Here is a 21666-nt window from a genome sequence, read left to right on the forward strand (position 1 = left end):
TTCTGGTTTGAAAACCACACTTTATTTGTGAAGGCGACTAGAAATATCTGATAACGTCTATTTTTAAGCAAAAACAAAAAACAAACTTTCCTTTCACATTTTTCTTTCTGGTAGGGTTGTTAGCACAAGAAAAAAATGTCAGGCTTGGCTATCATGTTGCTTCCTAGACAAATGGAAAATAAGCTTTGTATCTGCAAACCAACCAGACCCAACACGCTCTGAACACATGCCGTTTTCCTAAGATCAAGAGGGCTTCCCCAGACTCAACTTTCTGCACTGCTTAAATGTAGGAGGTACGGTTTAGTAAACCAAGGGAAGTCCCAAGGACACCGGGAGAACAAGTGGTATCATGCTGGGGGCTACGAGAAGGAGAGCACACCGCAGGAGAAGCCCAGGCGTCTCCGCCCAAGCAAGGGTGTTCACTGCACCAGTTCTGCTGCCCTCAACACCACAGCTCCGGCCTGCCCAGTTACATGGGGGAGCAAGTGTCATCAGTTAACCAATGCCTTATTTCAGGGATGCTCCGTATTCATTCTACTTCCCCAGCTACTCCAGGTGTGCACAAGTAACACACACGGTGTCTTTAGATGGGAGGCCCCGCCCATGCAGGCAGAGCCAGAGCTGTTTTCTGGATGGCACCTGGCTTACCGTTAGAAGTGGCTGCTGGAGAAACAGCCAGCACACACTGAAAGGAACAGCCTCCCTACCAGAAAGCAGTGATGAGATCTGTCGTAAAATAAACAACCCTACAATGCAAAAAGAATCACAAATCTAATCTACTCATAAATCACGTATTTAATAATGGATCATATAGCCAAGTTCACCTACATGTTTGTGTATCCACTAATCCAATCCTCATGCCCTCCTTCCCCAAAATGGAAAGATTAATGCAAATGTAATTTTCAAGAGATATTTCCCAAGTAAAAGAAAGAAAACCATGAACTTCTTCCCTCCATGTTTCAGCACAGAAAAACAAGTAGTGCTTGGGGTCCCAATGAATAAAAATGAAATTTCTTGGCCAAATGAGAAGTTAAGAGCATTAGCCCGTACACAGAAACACTAAGGGTTGCATTTTACATTAAACCGAGCATTCGGCAACGTCTGCACAACTAAGTACACTTTGAATGGTGGCCTCCATAAACACTAACTACATGGGAGCTATTTTTAGCCTAATAAAATGGGCAAAAAATAGATCGTGGAGAACAACTGAAAACAGCCCAGGGAGGGCCGGGAGTCTCGCTGCTGAGGAAAGGACATCAATCCACATCCAAGAAAGAAAAGGAACCCCCTCCTTCCTTTCCCTCAACAGAAATACAGATGTTGACGGCGACCTGTGGACAGCGGAGCAGCCGAGATTCCAAGGTGGTTAATTCCTCCACACAGTGCCCCGGGAGGGAAGACCTGGCAACACTGCCCCAGCCCTCACTGCAGGCAGGTCTGGTCTCTGCCCAAGTACTCACTACATCATCGGCACTCCCATGTTTGGTTTTGCCATCCAAAGAAGTGTTTTTTCAAAAAGCGCATCAGGATTTAAAAAAAAAAAATCAAAAAACCCCAACAGGCATAAACACGCTTCCAATTTTACATGTTACGTGAGGAACGCTCGCCTGATTAGTCCAATTTCCACCATAACTAGATAAGAAATCTTTAACAGAAGTCTCTTCTTCCTCACCCTGAAATCTAATCAAGTCCAAGGGAAAGCCAAAATGATTAGTAAAGAAAACAATTTTACACACTATCTTTCCTTTCTCCTGTAAGTAATTTCAAAGTTTTGGAAAATGCTTCTGTGTTTCTTAAGTTTACGATTCAGAGCAGGACAACGTTATCTGCTATAGACTAATGGCCAATCACTGTAAAATGCTCCTGTTGCATTGGGGGCGGGGGGTGGGGTGGGGGTTATCTTCCAAGCACCCCCGTTTTCTTCACCAGAAGGTCAGAGGTACATTTGGTTTGTATTATTGCGAGGTCCATTAAGTGATCTGGGTTGTTTTTCCGTCAGTAAGGGCTTTATTTGTTAAAAGGGCATTTATGCTTGACCTCCAAATTTCGCTGACAATTTGCTGATGAGGTTCATGACCTTCGGGTTGCTCTGGTATTTGGACATGTTGGCAGGGTTCTGTGCCACGTCCTGGAACGCCACCATCACCTCTGGGTCCTGCAAACAAAGTCGTAACACCCATTAGACAGACTATCCTGGAGGAAAAAGGCCCCTTCATCTGGCCACTCGTCTGTCAGGCCACAGACAGAGATCAGCTGGCCACTGCGCTTTCTGGCCCAGGGTTCTAGTTGTTTTCAAAGTTGTCTGCTTCTCCTAAAAGGTGACAAAGAACAACTGATCCTACAGAAAATGGGCCCAGTTCACCTTTAAGCACAAGGGTTGGGCTGATCCCTCCCTTCCCTTCTCTTCTGTCAATCTACCTCGTAGACTTTGGTTACGGTTGGAATCGAGACCGACTTCCTCTCTATCAAGCCATGCCACCAATGTACTGTGATAGCACTGGACAAGTAACAGAAAACCTCCACATTCCCTCACATAAGGCAAGACATTTACACCGCTGTTGCCGTCTTGTCCTATTATCCACCATTGGTAAGGGTATTTCTGTAGAACCTACAAGTACTCCAAGCCCAGGCTGAGTTTAAACGGGAAGGAGCTTTATAACAAGCTTCCACCCAGGGAGAGAGCTCGGTGCCGATGCCCTTTTCCCAAGGTCTTCATTCCTGCCCACTCTGATCCAGTCCCTCCACACCTCAGAATGAGGCGGTGTGGCCAAGACTCCACGGCGGCCAACTCTCTCCAGACTTAGCTAGGCTGAACCTAAGATGAGACACTGGGACCAGAGCCTGCCCTCTGCTGGCCAGACCCCTCCACACCCAGAGCTACTTCTTTGGCCACAAGGAGGCAGTGGAGGACAGCGTTAGTAACACACCGAGTCCACAGACCCTGGTTTTTGTTTCATAAAGCCTTACACTATAAACCTCTGTATCTGTCTCCATGTAAGTGGGGGCTTCATGAGTTCCTTGAAAGATCAAGACTCAACAGAAAAAGTGATTCCTAGCATGGTTTAACTGGTAATGTGAACCAATAAAACCGCTCTTACCTACACCTTGTAAGGAAAGAACCAGCAGATGGCGTGTTTTTTCAAGTCTTACCTGCATGGCTGCGAGCACTTCCGGGTCACTAAGAATCTCATTGAGCCCAGGCATTCCTGCCATCCCAGGCACGGCTCCTCCCATGCCAGGCATGCCTCCAAAGTTCCCAGGCATACCTCCAGGAAAACCTGCAAAACAAGAACAAAACCGAAGAACCAAAATCCCCTAATGGTAGCCATGCTTTTAAAACTGTGACTCCCAAAGCCCAGAACGTTGCTTGCTCTTCACCAAACGCTCACTGATGTCACAACCACATCCCAAGACTGCCACTAAGTGATAACTCTGGCCTATGGTCTACGGGGCTATCTAGTACTCTCTTAATCACTGGCTTTCATTTTGAGGCTTCCAACCGTAGCCCAGGTCTGGAGCATCTAACTCCAATAGGAATGGGGCCACATACCCAAGGATCCCTATGTCCTGCATATTAACTTATGTTCCCTATGCTACATTCCATTTTTATTTATTTGGTTAAATAGTTCCCAATTACACTTTAATCTGGCTCAGGTCACACTCAGGGAGTATCTTGGGTCGGGGGTGCTTAGACTTGACCTGCTGGCCTAGACCATCAGAACAAGGACAAGAGGCTTTGACTTCCCAAAGAATTCTATTGATCAGAATATGCTTTAGACAAATAGATTGTCTCTGCTCAAGTTTCTACAACAGCGCATTCATCCTCCATCTTATATTTCAGCAAATTACAACTAAAGCCATCTTTGGTAGCTTCACAATTCCTACTGACATAGATAAGATGACCAGAGAAGCCAAGAAGCCTAGTGAACGAGTCCCCCGCTGTCCCTTGGTTCACCATCTTTTCCTGATATATGGTGGTCTTTCCACCACCAGCTGGCTGGTGCTTCACAGTACACGGCATAACTTCCACTAACATTAGATTACTAATTCACATTTTAGTTATTCCATTATTCCATTAATACCCACTCCATCACCACCGGTACAAACTGCAGAAAGCCAGGGAAACTTCATATGATCTCAATCCACAGAGCGTGAATGCTTCCTCTTGTAAGGTAGGGAAGTAACCTGGCCCTAGGGAAATGTCACAGGACTGGGAGGAAAGAAGCCCAAGGTCTGACCCTGCTCTGGCTCTGCACTCCTTATGACCCTGGGCTTATTGATTCCCTTCTCTAGAACTTACTGTCCCTCCTTCGTACATGAGGGGCTGAAGGGGTTACATGACCTAAAGCCCTTTGACAGGAGGTACAGAAGCTGCATCACAAAGCAATATTCAGCGATGCTCCACCCAATGACTTCTGCCCCTAAAGCCAGCAAGTCACCAGGTAATATCACCATCACTACCCCTCGCCAACCCTCCCCTGTGTGCTAGCATTGCTAGCATTTTAAGCAACAGGGGAAACCCAGTCCACCTGGCTTCTGGTCCCTACCACGTCCCTGGTGAGCCTGTCTCCTTGTCTCTGTCTCTTAGAATCCCTGGTCCAGGCCCAGCAAGTGGTAAGTTCATTTAGAGACCCGATTCACTTCAAGTCCATCTCTGATCAGAAAAATGAACTTGGCTATCACTTCAGCTTTCTGGGCATCACTTCTCTCCATTCCAAATGGGTTTCATGCCTCCTCCTTCCCCATCCCGTTTTCCTGAGATGTAAGGGTTATATAGCTGGAATATACAGTGCCACATACACAGTTTCTTCTCTAGATCTTGTGAACTTAGCCTGTGCTCTCCAGTAATATATACACAAGAAAATCCCACTTGGAGTTCATAAAAATGTTTTCTTTTTAACCGACATTTCTGTTATGCCTGCTCATTGATCCCTGGCAGACACAATGAGAAGAATTCAGTATCAGGAGGCACAAGACTCCTATCACTGCCACGATGGCTGTGACTCTGGACTTCCTCATCTGTCATATGACACGGTGGGTCAGATGGGTTGATCTAAGGTCCTTCAGAATTCAAAAATTCTAAGACATTTTTACAGAATGAAAGAATGTGAGAGCAGGAAAGGAGACAGAGAGGAGGAGCAAGATTTTCTGGAAGGAAGTGACAATAACAAAGATTAATGTTCTTCCAGGAGTGGCTAAAAAACAAAATCCACTTCCACAATTCAAAACACTGACATTTTAAATTTTTCATGGGTGGTACCTGGGAAAGAGCCAAACTGGGCTCCTGAGGTTCGCCGGGCCTCTTCCTCCTTTAAAAAAGGAAAAAAAAGAAAGTCCATCATTCCTGAAGAACAATCTTGATGCTTTCTCACTTGCATGACTCAATGAGAAGTCCAAGAGCTCAAGGAGCTGGCCCCGAGTCTTCCCTTCCAAACTAGCCTGCAGAGAACCATAGTGCACTCCTTCTATGTTACCGACATCAAGGTGTCGCAGCCTCCCCAGCACCCAGGACAGGTCTTGGCACACAGCAGGTGCTAAATGAGTGCTCATTCCCTGATTTTAACCATCTCCTAAAGAAACGAATGACCTAGCAAAGACAATAAAATTCCCAACAGGCCGACATTAAAATGCGAATACAAGGACCAGAAAAAGAAAGATGCCTGGAGCACAGCCCGTCAATCAACAAGTGGCACTGCTGTGCACTGCTCAGCTGAGTTTGAAATGGAAGCCTGGGCAACAGACACTCGGCAAAACCGACGTGACTGTGCTTCTACGAGGCCCGAGTGCCTCAGGCTCAGGGGCAGCAGAATGACAGCCCAGCGTGGTGCCGCGCTCCCTGTGGCCAGGCTCTCCGCACGAGAGGCTGAGGGCTCCTCACACACTCTGGCTTGGCTCTTTGGTTCAAAGGATAAACAGAGATTCAGGGAGCAGCATTTAGGAACTAATGGTCCACTTATGATTCTTTCTAACGGTCACAGTGAAGCATGAGATAAATGAGGGGGAATACCTTCTAGGACACAAATTCTCCCCAGCAGTTGGTCAGCTTGGAAGTTTCCTGCCGAATTAAATTGTAATCCTATACTACCACTTGGAACACAGAGCTGTCTGACGGGACAGTGGGCAGCAATCTCCCTGTATCACGTACAAACAAGCTGCTCCAGACAGGCCCAGGCCGCATAGGCTTCCTAACCATCCGCTCACTATAGAGGTGCCACGGGCGCAGGTGCCCTCCCGGGTCACTAACCCCCCTGCCACGGACTTCAGTGACCAGGCCTGATCTCGTGTCTTTGGCTCAGACTTTACCCTCTGGGCTCGCTCGTGCTCTTCCCGAGCCTTCTTCACCCTTTCTAGCCTTTCTTTGACCTCTCGCTCCTCACGTTTTCTTTCGTATTTTCGCCGATGCTCGGCAATCTTCTGGGCCTGGTAGAAAGAAAAGAAAGGAAAACAAATTTTTCTCTAAAGTATGAATAAAGAGAAAAAACAAGTGGACAGAGCATCGGCCCTGGATTCAGGAAGACCTGAGTTCAAATCTGGCCTCAGACATTTCACAATGACTAGCTTTGTGACCCTGGGCAAGTCACTTCACCCCATTGTCTCACTGGGGGGAAAAAACATTTGGACAACTATCACTAAGAAACCCAATTCTCTGCCCCAACCCCCCAAAAAAGTATAAGACTGTTCCTGACCAAATACCCTTTGGGACAGCCAGTCAAACAATAATTTTATTTGTTCACAACCTATTAACTACGATGAGGCCAATAATGAAGGACTTGATAAGAGGCCCAACTGCAATGAAGCAGAAGCTATTTATGAGAGGCAGGAAGAAACAGCAGGCATGAGCCCGAGGCCAACCTGGAAAGTGAGAAGAGGCAGAGCGCCCTCTTGTGGCCACAACGACACCATCACACACCGGCCACCCAGAGCAGCAAACTCCTCCTGGCCCTCGGTTTACCCTGCAGGCACTCTATCAGGGAGTCCCACACATCCCAGCCTTCCTGAAGCCAATATCCTGAACCTAACCTGGTTTCGAGGCACACACCAACCCGGCACTGGGGATCACTCAAGTGTGGTGTTCCACCCGCCCCTGGGCCGGCCTATCGCCAAACTCCTGGATCATTTCTGCCTTTTCTACCCTTGCTGCACAAATGCCAGCACCTCCTTCACCCCCATTCTTCATGGATACCAGGGCTATTTCCCAGCTATACTTACCCTTGGCTGGACTTCCTTCAGCATAGCACTGGCATCTTCATCATAGTCCAGTTTGCAAGCCATGGCAAGATCACGGGCTGACTCCTCCCAGTGGCCAAGCAGTCTACATTGGATTTAACAATGAATCAAGAAAGTCTTCCCATTTTCTCTCTGCAATCTCTTTCCCCATCCCCCAAACAGCGGGCCACAGCACCTGCTTTTCAATCCAAAGCACATCAAAAGAGGCTAACTCTGAAGGTCTGAATGAGCCAGGTAAGAAGCAAAAGCACAGCTTTTGGGGGCTCTTGACTTGACTCTCATGTCACCCTTCACTAACTACACTGCTGGACTTACAAGGTCAGACATAACTGAAAAAAAATTAGTGTTATTCCTGGTCTCAGTAGAGTGAGTGGCTACTGTTTGAAGGAAAGACTAAACTGCCTTCCCTAGTCGGAAGAGCCCTGAAAGCTCCACCCAGCTGCAGACCATCCGGAGGAGTGGGGATCACAGTTAAGACAAAGGGACCCAAAATTGTTATTTTTCAGTTGTTTCTTAAAAATGTGACTGGTCTCGGGGTCAGGGCTTTGTCATGGGTTCTTTCATTCAAGCTTGTCATCATCAGACCCTAAATAACATTAACAAGCAGAGCCTCTGGAACTGGATGAGGGCTGGCTAAGGCACCGAGACTGAAACATTCCCACTGATAAGAAACGGTAGCTTGCTGTCTCAGGTGTACAAAGTGGATGGCCTTGGGGGTAAGACACACAAGGGGACCCAATATGATTCGTAACTCATTTCTGGCACAGCTCAATAAAAATGGTGTGACCTATAAAGCCATGTGCACCAGCACACATACACTGACTGGAGTTTTTTTAAATGAGGTTATGAACTAGCACAAAGGTGGCTCAGACCAGGCCTGGTGTCAGGAAAACTCATCTTCACAAGTTCACACATCTGGCCTCCGACACTTACTAGCTGGGTGACCCTGGGCAAGTCACTTCACCCTGCTTGCCTCAGTTTCTTCATTTATAAAATGAGCCGGAGAAGGAAATGGTAAACCACTCCAGTATCTTTGCCAAGAAAACTCCAAAAGGGGCCACGCACAGTCAGACTGAACAACAGACCGGAGGCAACGCGTACAGCACGGTGCACCGCTGCCCTGGTTCCCCCACATCCCACTAGCTGCCAAGCCCCGACGATTCTCCCTTCACGATACGGTGCCCAGCCTTCCCTTTCTCTCCATTCACATAGCCATCCCTCCCCTCCTCACTGTTTTCCTGAACTATGCACACCACCTCTCGGGTGTCCTCCTTCCTCTCCATCAGGGCAGCCCAACCGGCGTGCCTCAAGTGTGGGTCTCCCTTCCCTTCCCTTATCAAGACGCTTCCCTGCCCTCCCAATGGAGCCTCTGGGACCAACGCCAAACTCCTCTGCTGGGCATTCCAAGACCTCCACACTCTACTCTCCACGCCTGCCCCGCACCCACACCTCTGCTCATCGCTTCTTCTGTTTTCACTGATGGAGAGAAAGGAAGAGAAAAGAGTTTAAGACTGACCTCGAGGGAAAAATTACAGCCTCTATCCTATCGCTCAATAGGGTCTAAGTCCCACCGGGATCACTCTTTCTGACAGCACATCAGTCTTCCATGCACCCATCATTCAGTGCCTTCTTTGTGACTGACACCACCAAGCATACAAACAACACAATTCTCTTTCCCCCATCTCAGCCTACTGAAATTCTAACCCACCTCCAGACTGCTCCCTCTTTCTCCGACCCTCTAATAAATACTTCCACTCCTAAATCCCCAAATGATCTCTGCCTTCTCCACGCTACCAGCCCGCTTTGACAGCAACAATTCACACGGCACCGATGATCTGCCAGGCACTGTCCTAAGCACTTTACAAGTATTATCCTCCCTGTAGCCTGACAACAACCCTGAGAGGGAGATCCTGTAATTACCGCCATTTTGCAGATGAGGAAACCGAGGTAGGCAGCAGTTCAGTGACTTGCCTGAGACCAGGCAGCTATTAAGTGTCTGAGGGCCCATCTGATGATGCCTGGAGTATTTCAGTCAATACAACAAACATCTCCCCAAAGCTTTGAAAACCCACTCCTTTGCTCTCTGTTCTGCACACACTGCCCTGCCTTCCTCACCAACTCGGAGCTCCTGGTGCTCCGGCTCTCCACGGGTATTTGGCTGGACTGGGTGGTCAGCCAAGGCCTTTTGGGAAACTAAGCCACCTCGGCATAGGTGGTCAAGGAGGACAGCCTTTTCAATTCCCATCTGACTTCTCAACATAACAAATCAATCCGAAGGAAATATACTTTCTGCTTGCACAGAAGTTATTACACTAAAAAAGGACTTCAGTATTTTTCCAGAGGAATCGAGTCTTAGAGGGAGGAAGCCCTTCTATTGGGATCAGGTCCCCCAACTCGAATCTAAAGAAACCAACCTCAGACTCAACACTGGGGGTTGAATTCTTCACCATCAAGGCAATATCCTTCGATGTACCACACTGCAGCTGCAGAAAGTGCAGGGACTGGGCTAAATGGGTATGAGTACTTTACTGAAAAAACCTCTAATGTCAATCTCCTAGAGGCGCATAAGAGGAAATGGTTGAACTCCAGAAGGAGAACCCTGGGTGGGCTCTGGCTGTGCTGAGCTGCACCCCCCCCCCCCCGACCCCGTATGGCCCATTAAGCAATGGGGCCACTCTCAGCCCAGACAACCCCTCTCACCTGTGGGCCTTCCCTCGCCACTTGTAGGGCTGGGCCGAGTCTGGGTTTATCTCAATCGCTCTGTCACAATCTCTAATAGCAGCATTTGGTTTTTGCAGTTTTATAAAGATACTGAAAAGAGAGACGTGGCAGTAAAAAGCATTGTTTTCAGATAAAACTTACAGATATTTTCAAAAACAATTCCACAAAAGCTTGACACAATTGTCTCTATGACAAGAGGAAAAGCTCAAATGATGAAGAGTGCCATGTGGAATCTCCTCCTCCCAATCCAATGACTCACCAACTAGACAAGGAAGGGGGGTTCCCGGCAGCACACGCTGCTTTACCTCCCAGGGCTCCTCACCTGGCTCTTTTAGCGTATAAAATGGCCAAACGGGGATTCAGTTTGATGGCCTCTGTGAGTAACTGAATGGCAGTCTTAAGATCACCTAAAGTAACGATCAAGGGGAAAAGCAAAAAACAAGTATCAAACCACTTCAGTATTCTTGTGATGTTCATTTACTCAATATTTTCCAAATAGCACTCAGAATAATCATCTACAGTCTTCTCATGCCCAGCCGAAGGCCAGTGTTAGATCAGTGTGCAAAATGGTCTCTCAGACAAGGACACCTGTCTGCTTCAGGGTCTCCTGACCAGCAAATGCCCAGGAAGGAAATGAGCCGTTAAATCTGAAGCCCCATGGGGTCAACATACTTATTTTCTCAATATGGTGTCCTCCTCTCAAATCAAAAAAGCTTCTGGAGACTCGTCAGATGCCCATTAAGGGAATCTAGGAAAAGACCAGGATCGCTGCAACCACCCATGGCTGGCCGAGGGCAGAGCAGCAGGAGTTAAGACAGAAGAGAGCATTGCTGCCTGAGAGGAGTGGCCTCAACCACCAAGGATGCGTGCAGGCCCTCGCCCAGAAGCGTCATCCCCACCTTCAGGACCGAGAAACTGTCCAAACACAGTATTTTCTCCCTCCAGTGGTTCTCGGGGTTCATTCACCCACCTCACTGCCAGATCTCTCCCAAAGGTACCGGGAGGGAAAAAGACCGAACACCTTTCCTTTGGGGCACCTGCCTATGTCTAGGGCCGGTGCCTCCTGACCTTCACGGTCAGTCTGGGAGGATCAGAGAAATCCCCACTACTCACCACTATTGAGGGCGTCAATGGCTGCCACTTTCTTTTCATTAGCCTGATCCATCATCTCATCTGTTATCTGGAGAAAGATTAAGAGAACAGTATCAATGATATCAGGTCCGGAGGAGGGAAGGGGTGAGAGGAGCACAGAGGCAAGGGAGGCAGCGCTCAAAGCTGCCGCCACCCCCCCCCCCAAAGCCGGTGCTGCCCTTTCACAGCCAGGATCACTCCCTGCTCCACTTTTCCTTCTAGCTGACCTCTAAATCCAGAAAAAGACTTCCAGCCCTGACCTGCCCCAATCTCTGTACAGCCCACTGCCCCTAGCTTGCCCCCAGATCTTTGTACTCAACCACAATCACAATCATCCATTTTAGCCAAGACAGGACCATAACACCTACCTAGCCATCTTGACCAGACAGGACCTCAATACCTGGCCAATCAAAAAGTAGCAAGACCAGGACGTTTGACCGCTGAGCCACAGAAAGGACCCCTCCCCATTACCTGATCCCTTAGCAAACCCCTCCTGCTGCCTTTTTAATATTCACAATTTCTGCTGTGTCATCAGCAATATTACACTATGAATTTGCCTGTGTTGTCTCATGTCTCACTAAGTCACTGGTTCCTCTTGGAACCTAGCCTGCTTCTGAGGGGCGTCAATCCTCGATAAATGCCTGTTCTTGGCTTAGAGGAGGTCTGACTGAATTTTTCGAGGTGACCCCGCCACAGACACACTATGAGACTGGAAACAATACTGTGTTAAGTTTTTAATGACTAAATGGGAAAAGTCTTTCTACAAAGGGAGGGAAGTTCACTGCCTAAACTGAAGTGAGAATCAAGACTTAATAACGCACATTTACCTTGTTTCTGCCCATGAAAAAAGTCATGAACATGGGGCAGAAGTGAAGGCTCTCCCCTAGCAAGGACAGATTTATGGCAGCAGAGGGTGAAGTTCTGCATCATTCGCCCAACATCAGCCTTCTGCTCGGTGCTTTATTTTCCCCACCAGGACTTTTTTTAAGAATGTGCTCATTAGTATTCAAGTCTTTCTCCTTATGACATTAAAAAGAACAAAATCGATGAAAAGCGTCTTCTACAATAGCCTTTTCTCCTCTTAACAGCTTTCAGGGAATGTTCTTTTGGATTCACTTCAAAATGCCTTAAATTTGTAGCATATTTAATTCATCTTATGCCATAAAAGACTGGCTCATCATTCAGGTGCCCCCCATGGAGAGGCACGCCAGCCTCTGACTTCACCCATCGCCTTGCTGGATATTCCAGCTCGGTGTCCCAGAAACGTGTACAAAGCAGAGCGCTTTCCTCTAACCTCTTGTTTCGTAGAAGTACAGTACCCCCATCCACCACGTATTCACTCCTAACCACGGCATGATACTGCCCCCTAACAGCCAAAACTTGCCGAATTGTCTCCCTCCACAACATCCTGTGCATCTGCCCCCTTTTTTCTACTCCCACAGCCACCACCTCACGGCTCGATGGCATCACCTCTCACCTGGAGACTGCAATGCTCCCCTAACTGGTTTCCCCTTCTTCATGCCTCTCCCTATTCTAGTCCACCCAACACACAGCTGGGAAAATGATTTCCTTCAAGGAACTGACATGACCATGTCACTCCAATGGTTCCCAATCATCTCCAGAAAAAAATTACAAACTCCTCCATTTGACCACCAAAAGTCCTTAAAGCAGGGCCCCCACGCCCCCTCCCAGCCTAATTCTACATTACTCCACCCTCTACAGAGCCAGGCCAAACTGTCCTCTCTGTCTGTCACACAGGTGACCCTGCCTCCGTCTCCACGACTCTGCACTGGGTGTCACAAAGGCCTGGGTGCACCTCCCGCTCCCTCCACCTCAAAGAATCCGAATGCTCCACAGGACGCCTCTCCTGACCCTCATCTCTCACCAGGCACTTATTCTGAGGACAGTCTTGAGGACCACGCGCTCTCCCTCTGACAGTGCAGGCATCTGATTTGTCTCCCTGTACAGCACCTGGCATACCGCAGGCACTTAATGCTTGTTCTATCTCCCAGAACCAGAGAAAAGATGGGACAGTGGCACGACCACCCACAACACTGTGTACAGGACCTGCGGGCTTCGAGCTGTGGCATCTGTTTTGAACTCACCTCGGCAGTTTCATCTCCCATTTCCTGAGGGGAATCTGTATCTGCTTCAATCACTCCTTCATTATCAATCTCTGCAGGGGGCAAAGAGCACACTCATCTCTCAGCAACCTGGAGGCTGTAATGAGCCGCCCCCCACCCCATGCCTCCCGTGACCACACCCTCCTCACCACGTCACTCTCCTCGCTTTCAAGCTCTTCTAGTTTGGGGGAGTCCTCGGGTTTCTTACTTTCAGTCTTTTCCTCCTGACAAAAGAAGGGCCAACAAAGTCAGACTTCACTCAATATTGTTAGAACCCATGGGCTCTTCAGCCAACTCGCCAGCAGCACTCCCTACGTGAAGAATCCTGCTTGCTCATTTAAAAGAATAATAAGCACTAAGAAATGAGTTCACTCCTGTCTTTGAAGACCCTCCTTCCTTGATGCCAAAGGGCTCTACAAGCCCAGGATTTACCACTCAGCTCAATTATCCACATGCTACGAAGCCACCACGTTAATCGTCTCATCAAACGAGCTATTTGTGGAGGGCTCAGCACAGGCCTGGCGCGCACACAGTAGCCAGTTCACAAATGCTTATTTTCTCTCTCTCATGAATGCCAGAAATCAAAAGTCAAAATTCCTCAGAAAACACTTTTTCTCATCTTAAAAAAAAAAAAGGGTGGGATAGAAGGAAGCTGACCTCCTGTCCACAATTCCTCCAAACCGAACTAAAAAATGCACCAGAATGAATCCTAATGGAGAAATCCAAAAAGAAAGCCCCTGTGAGTCCTTTGTCTGGCCCAGGTTCGCAAAGGCAAACAGATGGAAAGGTCTGAAGACGTTGGTACGTGTCAGGCAGGAGTGCCTGGTACACAGGAAGAAGTGGAGCATCAACACAAAAGGAGGCCCCAGATCCAGCCTCGGGCACTCTCAGGCCTATGCCAGGCCATTACAGCAGGGGCAGGCGCCAACTGGCAACTCTGCTGCCCACTACCCAGTCCCAAGGCAGAGTGAGAAGGGTGCTGGCACTGCTGGGTAGGGAGGCCCTGGGCAGTTTGTCGACAAAGGAGACTTTCAGAAGCTGCTGCCACCACCACCACCAACAGCAGCGGCATCAATGTGGCTTAGACCCCAAGCTCAGAGCAGGCAGGGTCTCACTTCCAGCCTCTAGCCCAGGCTGCAGGGGAATAAGCAGAGTGAGAATTCCTAGACCGAAGGGGTGCCTACAGCTCTGCTGCTCTGAACCCCCAGGGTTTCCCTGCCGGCTGACAGGGGCCAAGTCCAACAGCATCCATTCTGCAGGGCCATCAAACTCTGCCCTGGTCAGACCACTCTGGGAGCACTGAGAGCTTACAGGTCCCCAGCCTGAGCTGTCCCTGAGATCCTGAAACAACCTGACATTCAATACCCCAAGAGAACGCCAACAGGACCAGGCCAGACTTTCCCTCCAGAAGTGTGCAGAGCCCTTCAAATCTCTAGTCAGGAAGGAGGCTGGCAGGACAGACAGCAGATAAAGCTCCCCCCATAATGGGCTTTTATAACCATGCAGGGAAGCTCAAGACACAAGCCCAGAAGGAGAGAACGACTCCACAATATGTATAGCAAAGCCTCAGAGAAAAACACAGCCCGGGCACAAACTTAGCCAGAATTCCTGGAAGAGATGAAGGCAGAGTTCTCATAACTGGAATGAGAACACTTGAGAAAGAATATGGAAAAGAAATGAGAGCTGTGTAAGAAAGAACTGGAAAAGAAATCAACAGACAGCTTGGCACGAGGGGTAGAAGACTTGGCAACATACTTCCTGAAAATGAGAATGGACCAAACAGAAGCCAGTGACTCCATGAGGCAACAAGAAACAGAAAAACAAAGTTAAAAGACTAAAAAAATTTTCTTGATACTAAATTTTTGGTGTCAAGCCTATTTCTAACAATTTGGCACCCAACGTGGGGCTCGATCTAGACTTCGGAGGGGACAAGGTAAGACATCCCGGGACGAGCGCTCCCGCTGCATTTCAGCAGTCTCGGTGAATTGAGCCTTTCCCAACTGAACTCCTGATCTTGGACCATGTGGGAGAAGTCCAGGGGATTGGGGAAGCCACTGGCAGACCACAAGAGCCAATATATTGGGCAAAGGTGTGGTTAACAACGAACTGACTGAGCTACTGACCCATGCCGTCAGCAACCTGCAAAGAGGTTTGTGAGCTGCACCTATGAGCTGCAAGAAGGTGTTCTCATGGGAAGATCGGGAGAACGACTTTTCTGCATGGCTGAGGAGAGTGGATACAAGAAGAAGGACCTCTGCAGGAGGAGAGTCTGCTGGACACGGTTTGAACAGCACTTAGACAAAAAGACTTCACCAGATGATGTCCAGAGTGTCAGACAGCAGTATGAGAAGAGACTTCTGAAGCTTTAAATGGATAATTTATCATTACTTTTGGGTCTCTGTATCTGTACTTAATAAGGGGACTGCCCCCTTTTTAATTTGTCAATGTGTCGGTCAAGTCTTCACTTCCTTCTCTCATTTTGTTTTAAGTCCCAAAAATCCCTTGATGAAATGTTGCCTAGCAGCACAGTCCCAGGTAGAACCATCACTAAGGCATTGAAAGTGATGGTTAGAATCCTGGTCTGGCAAATGGAAGGGAATAGCAGCATCCATAATCATAGCTGCGGGAGTTTTAACTGCAGTAAGGTGCTGCAATCATCCCTTGTGTCAGAGGACTAGTACAAAAATTAATAGAAACAGTGCTAACTAAAAGTGTCCCAATAGGACCGGCTGTGGGAATTCAGGTAACAGGATCAGGTGGAGGCAGGATGATGACTGAGAGAGTTAATAATCATTCCTCCTCCTCTGTTGAAGAATGCAAACTAATGTTAAAATGCTTTGAGGAAAGACAACAGGAACAAAAAGTGTGGAAACATAATTCTTATTGAGAAGAAGAGGAGGGAATTGTTCGAGTGAGAAGGGCTTACATTTGCACAGGTAGAATAATGCAGAGATTTAAAGAGCAACAGCTCCAGGAAGTAGTACACTGTAGGTGGGCTTGGGCTTAGCCAATAAAAAGTAAGTTGATGGTTCCATAAAGACCCCAAAATCAAGATAAGTGTCGAGCCAGCTCAGACCAGTTAGGGTCAACCTGCAGACACCTGAAAAATGTTAGTGCACCTGCTTAATGAGCTTCATTACTATTATCTGACACACCCCGCATAAAATTAGAGCCTCATTAACGAGTCATGGGACGTATGACCAAAGGAGGGGGAACATACTTGAGTATATCAAGGGGAAACACGTAAGGAAAGGTGTAACCTGGGAAGGGATGGACCAATCCTGGCCTGGGAGGTTTTGTGCCGAATTCAACTGCATAAAAGCACACTTGCCCTTGCACTCAGGGCCCACCCCTCCTGAAGAGGGGGGGAGCCCGCTTCTGGCCAGAAACGTCTAAATCCTCTGGACTTTCTCTGTAACAAATTTTCTTGACACTAAAAAACAAAAAAAAAAGAAAACAAATTGAGGAGAAAAATTTAAGAATCATTGGACTATCTGAATGCCATGACCAAAAAAAAGTCTAGATATCTAATTAAAGAACTCTTAAACAAAAACTGCTCAGAAGCCTTACACAAAGTGATGCAAAGTGCAATGAGCAGAACCAGACCAACGTACACAGTAACAAGCAATACTGTAGTGACGATCAACCATGAAAGACTTAGCTACTCTGATCAAGGCAATGATCCAAGATCCAAAAGATCCATGATAAAAATGCTACCCAGCCCCAGAGAGAGAACTGACGAACTCTGAAATGCAGACGCAGCAGTCTTTATTTGGTTCTTTTTTTGCAATGTGGCTAACATGGAATTGTTTTGCATGACTTTTGCAGGTATCATTGATATATGGTTGCCTTATCAACGGACGGGAAAGGAGCAGGGAACGAATTTTGAACTCAAAATTTTATTAGAAAAATAAAACTGCCCAGACCTCTTAAAACCAAAGGACAAAGTTAAAAAAAAAAAGAATCTGCAAGTCACCTCCTTAAGGGAACCTCAAAATGAAAACTTCCAGGAATATCACTGCCAAAATCCAGGGCTTCCACATCAAAGATAACTTAATGCAAGCAGCCAGAAAGGAAGAATTCAAGTACAGAGGACCACAGTCAAGATTACACATGATTTAGCAGCCACCACCACAAAGGAACAGACAATCTGGAATACGACATTCCAAGAGGCAAAAGAAATGGGCAAACAGCTAACAATAACTGACTATAATGTTACAGGGGAAAAGCTAGATCTTTTAATAAAACAGACGACTTCCAAGCATTCATGATGGAAAGACCAGAGCTGCAGAGAAACTCTGAGATTTAAATAAAGAGTGAAGAAACATGAAAACTAAACACAAATGAATTTAAAAGATAAAGGACCACACAAGGATAAACAGCTTCCATTCAAACATGGAGAGAGGACACAGGGTCCCTGGTGAAGCCCATCATCATCAGGTATCACAGAGGGAGCCCAATGAGGCAAGGTCTAGGAATGACTGGTATGTCTTGATGATCTTAAGAAAAGAATGGGGCAGCTAGGTGGCACAGTGGATAGAGCACCAGCCCTGAAGTCAGGAGGACCTGAGTTCAAATCCAGCCTCAGCCACATAACACTTACTAGCTGTGTGACCCTGGGCAAGTCACTTAACCCCAATTGTCTTTAAAAAAAAAAGGATGGAAAGAATGGAAAGGGAGAGGGAACACTGGAGGAAAGGGAGATTAGGAAAAACTATCTCACATAGCAAGAGTACATAAGTGTCAGCTATACAAAGAGGGAATGGGGTAGGGGGGACCAGGCCTGACACTGAACCTCATTCTCATCTGAACTGGTCAAAAGGAATACACACACACACACACACACACACACGCCTGAATACAGAAATACATTTCACTCAACAGAGAAACAGGAGAGGTGAAATTAAAGAAGGGTGGATTGAAGGGGGAAAGGAGGGTGAGGGGGATTAAGCAAAACAAATTCTAAAGATATACAAAAATACTTACATAACTTTTTGAGGTAGTGATCTGAGTGGTGTCCATGAACTGGAAAATGGCTAAACAAGTTATGGTCTATAAGTATGATGGAATGATTACTGTGCTGAACTCTTATCAGCATAATGACCAACCAGAATTCCAGAGGATTAACAATGAAATAGCCTACCCACTCCTGACAGAGAGAAGTGAAGAAATGAGAATGTGAAATGAGACAAATATCCTTAGGATGTGGCCAATGCAGAAATCTGTTTTCACTGATGGCACGTGTGTACAATGAGTTCTATTTTTCTTGTGTTCTCAAATTTTTTGGGCCAAAGGGAGAGGGGGAGAAGGCTGATCTGAACACCAACATTTTAAAAAAATGAAAATAAGTCAACAACAAAAAAAAGAAAGCCAAAGTTAGCTGTACCCACAATGATCAAATTAGAATCTCTACTTACCTTGATTTTTTCTTCTGATTTCTCTTTATGTGGAGCAGGTGGGATTTTACCACCCATACTGGAGAAAGAAAGGAAAAAAAAATTTTAATTTTAACAGAAATACTCACTAAATATCTTAACATAAACAGTTGTACTATGCCACTATAGCTGACAACAAAGAGCTACACACCAGGAAAAGAACTGGATGCTTGGGAGGAATCACAGCCAGATGGGACAGCTCAGAAAGTCACGTGGTGAATGTGTGTATACTTGAAAAGCAAGCAGTGCAAAAAGATGCCAAGTTCCACGAACAATCATCATGTTCTATTCTACCATGCATATGGCAGTATTCATTTTAGTTGGCATTTTGTTAATGCCATAAAAAACCTTTTATAATTATCGGGCGGGTTACCCTGGCAAAAATCTACACAGTAAAACCTAAACTAAACGGAACATGTGTGAACTACACATCCTGAGCTTTTTCCTGAACAACCTCGGTGAAGCAAAAAGCTTCCACCATATCCCCGACCCTTTTCAGTCGTACTGCTGACATATCCAAAGCACACTCGTAACTCTTGGCAGGGTGGCTCCGTGACCCAGCTCAAAAACTCATAACGGCTACTAAGAGTCCAGGCAGATGAGTCCTCCCGACTCCAGGCCCTGTGCGCTATGGCGCCACCTAGCAGCCCCAAGGTCTCTTTTACAAGTTCCCCAAATGTCTTCCCCCTCCCCTGACCTCTGCAGGTTTTGATGATTGACCATTTCATTCCTGCTTCATCCTATTTCTTTCCGCATAACCACATTCGTGACCCTTCCCAGCACTCCAACAATAAGTGGGACATACTAGAAAGATCGCTGAATCTGGAGCTCAGTCAGGGTAGAGTTATGAGAGTGCTATTATGAAGGGGAGGGGAGGCCAGCTACCTTGTATCTTGGCCAACCCCTCTAAATTTACAGATGACCCAAGAACACACAGAGCTAAGTAGTAAACGTCATATCTGAATCCAGGTCCTTGCAGTTGTGGCCCTGGGCTGGTTAGTCTTCTACTTCATCTGTAAAATGGGAAGAAATGTATCCCACTGTCTATACATTATATGATTTTTTGAAGGTCAGAGAAAATAAAATGCTTCACATAAAAGGTCAGGTTTTCTGTGACTAGCCCCCATTCAAACTCCTTCTGATGACAGCACAAAGGGTATCTCGTGTGCTTAGAATTCATGCCAACACAGGCAGACCTCCAGTGACTATGACGTCACTGACCTTCATGAAGTCTTCCCTGGTTTCTGACCAACCCAGCCACCAGCAGAAGGGACCGAGCCCTTTGGGCAGATCTCACTCTCTTAAAATTTTCTGGATGTTTCCTGGGCAAGGACATCTAATCAGGATCAGTCATTTCTCTGTTTCTCATCTCTCTTATTAAACTGAGCCATCCCCAGCCCCGCTGTAAAGGGAAAAGGGCTCTGTCCACTTAAAGGAATCACAACAGAAGGTATGTGCGTTTCACCCAGCATCAAACCCAGGGCCTTCCTTTTAAGCCACAGCAGGAACTTACTTCACTGACATTAGGCCTCAAAACAGGTAGAGTGGCTGGCACGGCGAAGGGCCTGATCACCTCTGCCCACACTGCCCCTCCGGAGGAGGGCCACTCTTTGTTTTGTTACCATCAGCACCCACCACCAGGCCACGCACACAGCCGGGCACTCTATAAATGTTTGTGAAACTGCCTACAACAAAGTGCAGGCTGCGTCAGCCAGCCACTTCGGTGATTCTACCTCAAAGACCCCAAGTACCATCTCCTTCTGGCCCTGGCTCAGCAAACCGCGCTTAAAGCCAACACCACAGGTGAGAGAGAGACCCACGATGGCCACCACCTTTCTCTGGGGCTCTGACAGAGGGAGGGTCCTATCCAACAACAGCTTTCATTCAAGGCAGGCAGCCAGGCAATAAACATTCATTAAGCTCCTGGGCTAAGCCTGGGACACAGCAAAGGGGAAGGGCACAGTTCCCGATCTCAAGGAGCTCCCAGTCTAAGGTGGAAGACAACATGCAAAAGCTGTCAGATACATCGGAGCTAACCAGCAGAGAAGGCACTGCAACGAAGTCAGATCAGGAAGGCTTCCTTCCAGTAGATGGGCCAATAGGTGAGCCAAGGAGGAGAGCTGGGCAGCGAGAGGGGGTGAGAGTGGTGAACCAGTGGAGACAATGTTTTGAAGAAGGTTGAAGGTGAAAGGGAAGAGACCTCAAGGCATCTGCAGGTCAAGGTAAGGTTTCTCCAGGGTGCTGGAAACCCGAGCATGTTCTGGGTACGAGCAACAGGAAAAATGTCCATGGAAAAGAGTATGCTGAATGGTACAGATTCCCAGAGAAGACAGAAAGGCACAAGGGGAAGAGCCACCTGCTCCTCACAGCTGGAAACGAAAGAAGAGCTTAAAGATAAAGAGGAAGATGTGAACAAAGATGGCAAGGACTGCAGGGGCCACAGGATCTGTGATCTGGCCCACCGCCGGAGCCGGCACTCAAGAGAGCAGCAAAGCAAGAGGGAAAGGGCCCACGTGCACAAGAAGATGACAGCAGCCACAGGCAGGCTGAACAAATTATGGTGGGTGAATGGATGGAATATTGCAGTTCTATGGAAGGAGGAAAGCGATGGTTTCAGAGATACCCGGGAAAATCTGCAGGAAGCGAATAGAGTGGAACTAGGAAACTGAAGAGCCACGAGGCAATGACAGAAGAACTGATGGATGTGCTCACCAAGCACTTCAGAAGGCTAACGATGCAGACCAGGAGACCGCCCCCCCCCCCGCACTGGAGATGATGCAAAAAGGCAGGCCTGTGTGTTTCTGCGCACGGCCAAAGTGAGAATCTGTTTTGCTTGATCAAGCACCCCCCCGCGCACCCCCCCCACATACATGGATATATATTTATTTCCTTGCTTTTTTTTGGTGAGGCAATCAGGGTTAAGTGACTTGCCCAAGGACAAACAGCTAGTAAGTGTCAAGGGTCTGAGGCCAGATTTGAACTCAGGTCCTTCTGACTCCAGGGCCGGAGCTCTATCCACTGTGCCACCG

At 47.4% G+C, this 21666-nt stretch overlaps 1 protein-coding gene across 2 annotated transcripts in view; it reads right to left on the reverse strand.

Moving 5' to 3' along the window:
* The window catches only part of ST13 (ST13 Hsp70 interacting protein), a 28244-nt gene continuing 6578 nt past the window's right edge, over positions 1-21666 (reverse strand). The window contains exons 1-12 of one of the 2 annotated variants that reach the window (XM_020982689.2): positions 19523-19679; positions 18620-18677; positions 13353-13426; positions 13185-13257; positions 11062-11128; positions 10271-10355; positions 9928-10038; positions 7210-7312; positions 6304-6420; positions 5261-5309; positions 3151-3278; positions 1-2155 (exon numbers count right to left, since the gene is read on the reverse strand). In XM_020982689.2, the coding sequence (XP_020838348.1) occupies positions 2027-2155; positions 3151-3278; positions 5261-5309; positions 6304-6420; positions 7210-7312; positions 9928-10038; positions 10271-10355; positions 11062-11128; positions 13185-13257; positions 13353-13426; positions 18620-18676 (993 nt within the window). In that variant the 5' untranslated portion in view covers position 18677; positions 19523-19679 and the 3' untranslated portion in view covers positions 1-2026. Of the gene's footprint in view, positions 2156-3150; positions 3279-5260; positions 5310-6303; positions 6421-7209; positions 7313-9927; positions 10039-10270; positions 10356-11061; positions 11129-13184; positions 13258-13350; positions 13427-18619; positions 18678-19522; positions 19680-21666 lie in introns of those variants that run through there. The other variant, XM_078147574.1, reaches the window with a different exon arrangement.

This window comes from Phascolarctos cinereus, unplaced genomic scaffold, assembly GCF_003287225.1.
Source record: "Phascolarctos cinereus isolate Bilbo 61053 unplaced genomic scaffold, phaCin_HiC Scaffold_1;HRSCAF=81, whole genome shotgun sequence".
In the NCBI taxonomy this organism is placed as follows: domain Eukaryota; kingdom Metazoa; phylum Chordata; class Mammalia; order Diprotodontia; family Phascolarctidae; genus Phascolarctos; species Phascolarctos cinereus.